The 11,161-nt window shown below is 41.7% G+C and overlaps 1 protein-coding gene across 1 annotated transcript in view; it reads right to left on the reverse strand.

The window, feature by feature from the left end:
• The window catches only part of KISS1R (KISS1 receptor), a 436,110-nt gene extending 428,134 nt beyond the window's left edge, over positions 1–7,976 (reverse strand). The window contains exon 1 of the mRNA XM_063457370.1: positions 7,603–7,976. Coding sequence (XP_063313440.1) covers positions 7,603–7,840 — 238 coding nt within the window. The 5' untranslated portion in view covers positions 7,841–7,976. The remainder of the gene's footprint in view (positions 1–7,602) is intronic.
• Positions 7,977–11,161: the final 3,185 nt, after the last annotated feature.

Consider the following 11,161-nt stretch of genomic DNA (forward strand, 5'->3'; position numbering starts at 1 on the left):
AACAGAACTGGGAAATTGTTCCTATGAGGGCGTACATGGTGTTTTTTTGTGCAGTCTTAGATGTAAGTAATGAAGATTACCATACAGAGAATGCAAGGGATGGGTGGTCAAGCTAAAATGGGTTCTTTAGTTGACTACTCCAAATGGATTGTAATATGTTGAGAGGGTTTAATATAGGATTAACATTATAGTTTACTTTCAGCACTCTACATGCTTTGGACTACATCTCCCTGATGCATTTCAGACTATAAGAGCATTATGGTAGATGTAGTCAACAAGATCTTGAGTGCCAAAGTGTGCCTACCCCTGTCCTAGTATATAGTAAACCACAAGTAGTTCAGACAAGGCCTCCAGATACATATATAGAAACTGGTGCAGCCTTGCGTAGGTTAGTTAACTAACTAAAGAGTAAACCAGCAATTTTTAAATCACAGTAATGCAAAAACTCACACTTTACAGGCCTCCCTGCTAAAAACATTAAGGTGATTTCCACCAGTTTACTCTTTATGACCAGGTACATACGATTATTTTCTATTTAGGCTGATTGCTTTGTAATTTGTATGGCTATTTTTTTTTTTTTTTTTTTATTCTTTATTTAATTGTGGACGAAGCCACAACGTTTTCTTGTGCTTTATACAGTATAGTAAAACAAATATAAGAAAGGAAATGTAAAATACTCAGACAGATGACAGATGAGGAAGACTCTTCAGTGACACATTAATTTAGATAGAAAATAACATGCATAAAGTTTCTTGTTGTCAGGATCCTTTTAGCTCATCTATATAGCAGGGCTGGCATCATAGTCTGCAGACTGAGTAACACGTATTGAGAGGTGCTCTATGGGGGCCCTGCAACCGTGGAGAGCAACCTTCCTCTGTCGTCTGAGGACTTAGTTCCTGAACCACCCCGGGGACAGCGGTTCTCCGTTTCGTCACAGGAGGGACAGGTGGCAACTAGAGACTCATCAGGAATTTCGCTTGATCCTTCGTGGCTGAGGATGTGAATCATCTCGCCTCGTGTCACCACTAGGGTACCAGAGACACACCATCAGTACCTGATAACCTACTCCCTCAGGGCTTTGGTTTGGCTTAAAGTCTCTTCATCAAGATGGAAAAAGGTAAGTCTGTAAAGACTGAAATCCTGTAGTTGTCCACAGCGACAGTGAGGTGCTTCCTGGAGTGTGCCATTTTATATGATTTGGCAGCAATGTCCTGGGTGACCGCTATAATGTCCCTGGGTGCGTCTGCAGGGGCAGTCAGTGCCTTCCGTATCCTAAAGGCTGACACAATTAGCAGTGAGTATCCCTCCCTTTTCACCTCTAGTGCCTGTGTCACTTTGTGGACGAAGTCCATTAGTGCCTCTGGGCCTACTGTCTCGGGTGCTCTGCGGGTCCATATGTTTTTCCTGCTGTGTCCCGCTTCCATGGATGCAACTGTGTTGGTAAGGTTGTGTACCTGCTTGGCGAGGGACTCCATCTGGGAATGGGTTTGGGTAAGCCGCAGCTCTCAATCTCCTTCTCGGGTCTCAACGTCTCCCAGACTTTGCCGCAGCCCGCCGACCTCTGCCTGTACTCCTGCCAAGTCTGCTTTCCAGACCTCTCTCAGGTCCTGGGGAAGCTTTATAATGTCCCCTTTAGTAGAGGGTGATGCATATGCACAGCTGGTATACTCCATCGGGTTCCTGCAGTCTTTGGTGTGTTTCTTCGTCTTGGGAGCAATCAGAGTCGCTCATGTCAATAGGCCTCTCGGGTGCCATTTTAAATCCAGCCTGAGGTGGCGGTTTTTGCTTAATGTCTCTGTGGGGTGTAGCAAGGTCTGGGATGTAGTTTTTTGGGCAAATTAATGGCTTAAAAGGAGTAATTTTAGTGTATGGAGTGGAAGCTTCACACTTGCACGTCTGCTCAGTTGGTCAGCTGGCAACGCCACCCCGTATGACTATTTTTAAAACTTTTTTATGCATTTGATGTACACATTGTAGATCAGTAGCTAGATGTGTAGCTATGTTAATCAACTATATGACACTGGTAAATTGGTGTATTATTCTCTTTTTTTTATCTATTTGTCAAAAAAGCTTGAGTTTTTGCATTACTTGGTATGCTGCTGTGCTTTACATATTACAGGATAAATATTCAAAATGTATACTGTTTGCTAATGTTTAACTAAACATACCAAATAGCTATGGCATGTGGGAGATTTATTATAAAAACTGGCTAATAACTGGATCTCTTCACGTCTCATGCATCCAAGTCTAGGCAATGGAACTGAACAAAACCACATGAAGCATTGAAAATAGGTCTCTTTTGGACAGTTGTTCCAATTCATTATTTCCCTCCAATAATTGGACTCTTAGGGTCGCTGAGGCAATTATAACACTTTATCTCTCTACTGCCCCTTTATCTCTCTACTTCCCCTGTGCTCCCCTCTATTGCCTCTGTGCCCCACACAACCCATTACAACTGCCCCTCCCAAGATTAGGTTCTTTATTTACCCCTCCTCTGTATGCCTGTGTCTGTATGAATATATGTCTGTGTGTGACTGTATATGTTTGTCTTTGTTTGCATGTGTCTGTGTTAGTGATGTCCCAAACGGTTCGCTGGCGAATAGTTCCTGGCGAACATAGATTGTTCGCGTTCGCCACGGATGGCGAACATATGCGATGTTCAGTCCGCCCCCTATTCGTCATCATTGAGTAAACTTTGACCCTGTACCTCACAGCCAGCAGACACAATCCAGCCAATCAGCAGCAGACCCTCCCTCCCAGACCCTCTCACCTCCTAGACAGCATACAATTTAGATTAATTATGAAGCTGCATTTTTTTTGTGTGTTTATTATACATTATCCTCCATAGCCAGTAACCTGTGTTTATTATACATTATCCCCCATAGCCAGTAACCTGTGTTTATTATACATTATCCCTCCATAGCCAGTAATACTGTGTGTAATATAGAGATACTGAGTGTAATACAGAGATACTGTGTGTAATATAGAGATACTGTGTGTAATACAGAGATACTGAGTGTAATACAGGGATACAGTGTGTAATACAGGGATACAGTGTGTAATACAGAGATACTGAGTGTAATACGGTGATACTGTGTGTAATACAGGGATACTGAGTGTAATATAGAGATACTGTGTGTAATACAGAGATACTGAGTGTAATACAGGGATACTGTGTGTAATATAGAGATACTGAGTGTAATACAGAGATGCTGAGTGTAATACAGGGATACTGAGTGTAATACAGGGATACTGTGTGTAATATAGAGATACTGTGTGTAATACAGGGATAATGTGTGTAATACAGGGATACTGTGTGTAATATAGAGATACTGTGTGTAATACAGAGATACTGAGTGTAATACAGGGATACAATGTGTAATACAGGGATACAGTGTGTAATACAGAGATACTGAGTGTAATACAGGGATACAGTGTGTAATATAGAGATACTGTGTGTAATACAGAGATACTGAGTGTAATACAGGGATACAGTGTGTAATACAGAGATACTGAGTGTAATACAGGGATACTGTGTGTAATATAGGGATACTGAGTGTAATATAGAGATACTGAGTGTAATAAAGGGGTAATGTGTGTAATATAGAGATACTGAGTGTAATACAGGGACACTGTGTGTAATATAGAGATACTGAGTGTAATACAGGGATACATTGTGTAATACAGAGATACTGTGTGTAATACAGGGATAATGTGTGTAATACAGAGATACTGAGTGTAATACAGGGATACAGTGTGTAATACAGGGATACTGTGTGTAATACAGAGATACAGTGTGTAATACAGAGATACTGTGTGTAATACAAGGAGTATTGGAGAAGGGCAGTAAATGTAATAAAATATAATTAAGGGAGGAAGACATGGAGAGGGGGCAGTAAATGTAATATAATAGAATTAAAGGAGGAAGACGTGGGGAAGGGGGCAGTATATGTAATATAATAGAAATAATGGAGGAAGACATGGGGAGGGACATGGCACTAAAAGACTGTGTCCACTCCGGGCAGCAGCCAGCTGACCTGTGTGAGTCAGGCTGGGGCTGCCGGGAGTGAACAAGGGGTAGATATGTGGCGGGACATCGCCACTAAGTGCCATGTCCCCTGAGTATTCAGAGGTTTGGTTTTATATTTTGTGTCTCCAATATGTACTGTGATGGTTTTCCCTTGTGTATGTCTTGCTATTACTGCATTGCAGAACATTTAAAAGTTGACAGTTAACTCCTGGAGCCGTGAATAAAAATTGTCAGTTGACTCCCAGGCTATGTGTCGTGTGGTCCTTGGGAATGGGAATTATGCTGTGTGTCCTGCCTTCTGTATGATGAATCCTGAGTACCAGCGGAGAGCCCTTGGATTAACCCCTGCCGCTCCGCTATAAGGTTCCCATTGGCCCACGTCATTCCAGCACCCCCACACACGAACGTTTTGGGGGCGTAGGCATGACGTGGGCCAATCACTGGTGTAACAGTAGTGTACATAAAAAAAAAAAAAAACCTAGAAATTTGACTGTGAAATAATAGCAGTCAGTTTCCTTCACACATGTGCGTTTCAGGGCCTGCCAGGGCACAGTGTCACACCAGTACAACTCATATCTGGTGTAAAAGTAGTGTACATTTAAAAAAAAAATACAGGGGGCTTGTTGTCACCTTTCGGGGACCCTTGGTGTTGTACGTGGCTGGGTGGAGGAAGAGCCCTTTAATTACATCAGTGAGGACAATGGACGGGAGATGGCTAGCTTGGTATCCAACCTTGTGCAAATGGGGAGTTTGCGGTTGTGCAAATGGACTGTTTGCGGTTATTTGCGGTGCGTTAAACGGGGAGTTTGGTCTGTCACTGTGAAGCGGGCGTAACCCTTACACTACCTGATCGATACAACATCATACCTGATGTTTTAAAGCATGTTATTCCAAACAATTTAGGAATGTTAGGTGATTTATGCCCTTTATGGATTAAAACCAGACTCTGCATCAACTATGTAATTTTCCATGGGAGTTTTGCCATGGATCCCCCTCCGGCATGCCACAGTCCAGGTGTTAGTCCCCTTGAAACAACTTTTCCATCACTATTGTGGCCAGAAAGAGTCCCTGTGGGTTTTAAAATTCGCCTGCCTATTGAAGTCTATGGCGGTTCGCCAGGTTCGCCCGTTCGTGAACATTTGCGGAAATTCGCGTTCGCCATTCGCGAACCGAAAATTTTATGTTTGCGACATCACTAGTCTGTGTATCTCTCTATGACTTTGTCCATATGTCTCTGTATGCCTTGTTCTGTATATCTCTACGTGACTATATGTCTGTGTATGTATGTCTCTGTATGACTTTGTCCGTATGTTTCTGCATGCCTTGTTCTGTATGTCACTGGGTGCCTACATCTTTGTGTCTCTGCATGACTGTGTCTATGTCTCATTATGACTATATGTTTGTGTCTGTATATACCTGTATGATGGTGTCTGCATGTCTCTGGGTGTGCCTGTATGACTTTGTCTGTTATGACAGTGTACCTGTATGTGTAGATTGTATGTCTGTGCCTGTATGACTGTGTTTGATTATGTGGCTGCATATCTCTGTGACTGTGCACCTGTATGGCTGTGTGTGTTGCTATACATCTATGTCTATATGGCTTGAAAGTAAAAAGACACACAAAGGGCCCTGGTGGACACACACACAGCACAGGCTGAAGGGAGAGAGTCACAGAAAAGGGCAGTGGGAAAGAAAGACACACACGGGGGTTGAGGGAGGAGTAAGAGACACATAAAGGGGTGGGTTAGTAAAAGACACATGGGGGGCTGTAAGAGACACACAAAGGAGTGTAGGACACACAAAAGGGGGATAAATTACACTGAAGGGTTAAGGAATTTAAAAGGAGGGTTACGAGACACAGGAAAATACGCATTTTTGAGGGGGGGTTGAGGAAGGGCAGCAAAATGCATCTTTGCCTGAGTAGCCACAAATCCTTGCACCAGCCCTGGAGACAGTTGCAATATTTTATCTGCGCCTACTACCACAGAACTCATCTTCGGTCAATGTTTCCATCACAACGCTTACCATTACTATCACCAATACCACCACCGTAAACATCACCTGTACCAGCACAATCAACATTTCCATTAGCATTAAATTAATCAACGAAGTGCTACTGTAAAGGCTAGTGTTGTGACAGCATCTACCAACAAATCTACCTGCATGTTCAGCAGACACAAGACAATGTTTTTAATTATGCTTTTAATAACTAGAGGACACAATGTGGTGGGTAGCATTATTGCTAAATAGGGTGCATAGTATCATTACAAGGCATAATGCAGCTGATGCTAAACAATTATGTGATAATGTAAGAGACCAGGTCATTCATGATGGAGGTCGGGGTGAGGGATAAACTGGAGTCTGATAAGTCTACAAGAACCATTGCCATTGTGAGTCTTCCATAGTAGTTTTCACATATCTGCTGTATATGATAACTTTGTGGGCCATAGTAGACACAAACAGCTGCTGGTGTGGATGCATGAAGGACAGAAGAATTAGTGGCTATCTTCTGAAGACAAGGCTATCAAGCCAAGAATGTTAGTATGTCTGCATAGAATTTGTGCAATCTTAGTCCTGTTTCTAACTAGAAATACAAGCCTACTGCATCAGCTTGTATCTCTTAGTCATTCAGTCATTTAGTTCAATTAATGATCCAGAATGATTACCCAATTCTACACTATTAGCTAATTACTTGACCATTGACAAGTGCACACCAAGCAATACTGCAGTGAGGATGTGATACTATGGCAGTTTAAATCTAAGTTAACACTAGTTACTTTTTAGATTTATATTTTGGATTTTCAAACACCTGTAATACTCATTATTAGTAGTTGAATTAACATATGTATTTTTCCACTTTGTATGCACTGTGGGTTATATATTAAATTAATTTTATAGTAACGGTCCAATTAGAGAGCAATTAATATGAATATTCCATTAGTTTTAACAGTATTTGATCCACTTACACTGCTTTGCCTCAATATAATAGATATAATACCCATGATGGTTTCCTTTATTTAATTACAATTTTTGCTTTACTATCTTTTTTCTTAAACATGCAGTTTTCTTCAGCCAGACTTTTTCTCATATGAGTTCTATTTCCCCATTATCCATTTTGCTTAAAAACATTTAATGGATGGTAGAGGGTTCTAATTAAGACTGGGTTATATAATTTTAGGCATTCCCCTTCAATTTACTTGTATAGTTACTGTGTGCTTTTAGCATTAAGCACCTTTTTGCTGTCAGTAGTGGCTGGCTGCAGAAGTAACATATCAGAGATACAAATAATTCCTTAGTCTCATCCCCTTGTATAATTAGTTAGTTAGATCATTGGTGCCATTAAGTCAGACTTGGGGGGGTGACTCTCTAATGATCTCTTATACAAGAGTAAAATAAGAATTCCCATAGGAAGAAAAGGTAAAATGCAACCTATTCACCAGTGTGTTTAGTACAGTATAATGTGATGAGGAGAAAATTACAGATCATAGGACGAGAGAGAGAGAGAGATAAAAAAAGAATAATGACCAATAGAGAGATACCGGGGAGACCAAACCTACATACAGTTGTCTTACCTATGTAGAAGTTTGTGACTGTCCTCATCTGCTTATGTTTGGAAATCACATAAATAACTAGAGAGTTCCCGATCAGCCCTATTACCATAAGCATGGCAAAAAACAAGGGCACCAGCCAAGCGTCCACCAACTGAGGAGGTCTTATGGGATCCCCGATAGGTATCGATCTGTTAGTACATAGGTACCCAGTATCGCCTGAGCATGAGTCATTAAAGAGCAGTAGGGTGTCATTATCCATTTACGAGCGAGAACAGGAATTGTCCTTTAAGGTTGAGGTGGGAATAAGTTCTGTATGAGTTCCTGTGGACTGCCAGTGATACAGAAAGGCTGTATTTTGCATTCCAAGTCCCGCACCCCGTTTTCTGAAAGTACCTCTAAAACTAGCAGGTAGGGCATCTGTGAACTCTCTCGGGATCGCAATAAAAGCAGACCAATGAATGTCTCCTCCTCTTTGGTGTAAACAAACCTGGGGGCATGGTTCTTGTAAATATAACCCTTAGATCGCCAGATTACTTGTGTTTCAATGTGAACCACGTATATGTCCATCACCTTGAAAACGTCAGAGTAAATAACGAGATATATTAATGGAAACTCCCTAATCGATTTCCATGAAAACCGCTATTTGATCGTAATTATCCCTCAACGTTAGATGGATATTCCGTGATGCAGGAGACGGGAAAACCCATAGCCTGTAATGTCAGCCAGGGACCTAGTAGACCACGTGAAGAAAGACTGTGGATTTAAAGGTTGAAAGGCAGGAGTTAATTGGGACTTGATAGGACGTATGGACGATCAATACTGGTACATAATACTAGTGTATAATAATATGAACTCGAAACTCGTTTTTATTTTCATTTTTGCTCTGATGTTAAGGAAGGATGTTATTTGCAGTTATATTGTAAACTAGACACTGGTTCTTTGGAGTCAGTATTCACTAAAATACAGCTGTGTGAACTGGGCGCTGTTAGAACGCGTGCGAAGAGAACACTGACAGTTAATATCTAATAGATTGTGGTTTTAGATGATTGTGTACTTGTTCTAGAACACAGCTTTGCCAGCATTCCAAGAGGTTCCATTATGGAACTCCTATCATAAAAACTGCTTCTTAGATACAAATAATCTTCTTCCACGTTCTAGCATATAATTGTGTGCAGTTGTTTATAATATTTCTTCGGGAATGGTCTGGCGCTTTAAAAAAAAAAAAAAAAAAAAGGTTATTTTAGGCAACCCACATCGAGTTATAACGTATTGAAATGATTAATCTTACTTGAAAATTAATATTACTCTGTCCTTTAGGTAGTGTAGAATTGTAGGTTTTGGTCGTTGGCTGAGCATGTTAGTACACCAAGGGACTGATACGAGTCTCCAGCAAACTGTTGGGTGTGAGTAGCTGTCCGTTCAGCACCACATGAAAGTGCATTCTTCGAAATGTACAGAAGTCCGTCTACCTCCTCCTCCTCCTCCTTCAGGCGGTCACTCACTCCCACCATTACAAATGGGGAGACGTCACTACTGCAGATAACTCATGTAAGCTGTGGGCATGTGGAGACGCCGGGTGAAAGAGTCATATAATTAGTACGTGCAATGAAGCAAAGCTGGACAATTGTATAGAGGGCTGTAGAATAACGATAGTTATGGTCGCTATACTGTATAAGGGGATATTTATCAAGGCAAAGCAGGTGCAATTATGGGGCACAGAGCCACATACAGGGCAAATACCATGGAAACCAGGAGAATGTCTCTTATTATCAAGCGGTTTGCACCCAAAATAGTATCTGTTATTACAAAATAATTATCCCCCTACATTCTTGTTTTATTTCGTCTGTACAGCAGGCTCTCTTCTATCTCACCCTTTGACTAGTAGCTTCTGAGAAATGTGTTCATCTACAGGTTGGCATTCATAACTAGAGTTTTAATGAGGGTGAGTGAGGGGCTAGATTTTATACTGCAAAATACATGAACATAAAAATATATATATCCCATTTTTGGTATTGAAGGGGTTAATTAGGGCCCCTACCCGTTAGTAGCTCCCACCAGATGTCCACTGCTGGGGATACAAGGGGGACTATGTCTCCTCATTATCTTACAGGTCCTATTTTACTAGTGACTGAGTTTTACCAGCAACTCCTCATTCTTGCTAATTTAGTCGACACTTGTTGGTAAAATATCTCCATCAAAGTAATACTGTGCCCACTTGCCCAGGGTGTCTTATTGACCACCATATAATTTTAATTTATTTTTATTTTTTACTTTTGCAATTATTGATAAATCTGATTCCTGTGCTTTAACTTCATTTGGCTATTAGTATATTAGTGATTTTCCAAATGCTCCTGAATTAATTTTACAGAACCCTAAATGCATTTGGCTTTAGTAAATATGCAAATTACCAAAGCTGTCAGAATTCGGTAATTTTCACTGGATTGTGTCCATTCAGTGAATAACTATGTAAAACTATTGTTGCTTTTTACTTTTCTCTCTTGGAGCTTTGGACTACCAGACGGTGTTGACGGACGCACTTCCGCTGCATATCCCATAAGCGGGAATTATACCGCTGTACGCTATCCACACCAGAGCTGGCCATAGCTCCCTCAAATGTGAGTTCTCTACCTTTCTCTACCTATTGCACATTGAACCCTATCACAATTGAGAGGATTATTGTTGCATTGTTTCTTTTTTCCGAGCTTTGGATTACCAGACGGTGCTAACGGACATCCCTTCCTTTCATATCCCATAAGCGGGGATTATACCGCTGTATGCTATTCACACCAGAGCTGGCCATAGCTCTCCCAAATGTGAGTTCTCTACTTATTTTATCTACTGCACCTTGAATTGTAGACATACTGCACCATTGGTTTTTTCTACCTCTCTTCTGTTTTCATCCCGCATCCGCCCCTTTCTTACGCAAGATGCTACCAAGGAGTTTGTCCATGCTCTAGTAATTTCCCGCATGGATTACTGTAACTCTCTCCTGATTGGTCTCCCCAAAAGCCGTACTGCCCCGCTACAGTCTGTAATGAATGCTGCAGCTAGACTGATTTTCCTATCCAGTCGGTCCTCTCACACCTCGCCCCTCTGCCAGTCCTTACATTGGCTCCCTGTATCCTATCGGAGTCAATTCAAAGTGCTAACCCATACATTTAAAGCACTGAACAATTCCAGCCCCTCTTATATCTCTTCACTGATCCAGAGGTATGCCCCTCCTCGTACCCTCCGCTCTGCCCGCGACCACCTCCTGACCGCTGCTCGCACCCGTACGGCCAACTCGCGCTTGCAGGACCTCTCACGGGCGGCTCCTCTCCTTTGGAATAACTTGCCTACTGCCATCAGACTCTCCCCTAGTCTTCAATCATTTAAGAAGGGCCTTAAAACCCATCTCTTCAGGAAAGCGTATGGCCTCCCAGAGTAATCTCTCCCTTACATACCTGTCTCTTGCTCTCTCCTATGGGATAGTGCTTTGCTCTCTTCTCCAGCTCTGCTTCACTCCTACCTGATATTTCCTATCCTAATGTTTCTAATACCCCACCTCCTATAGACTGTAAGCTCATTTGAGCAGGGTTCT

Source organism: Pelobates fuscus, chromosome 5 (assembly GCF_036172605.1).
Source record: "Pelobates fuscus isolate aPelFus1 chromosome 5, aPelFus1.pri, whole genome shotgun sequence".
Lineage (NCBI taxonomy): Eukaryota > Metazoa > Chordata > Amphibia > Anura > Pelobatidae > Pelobates > Pelobates fuscus.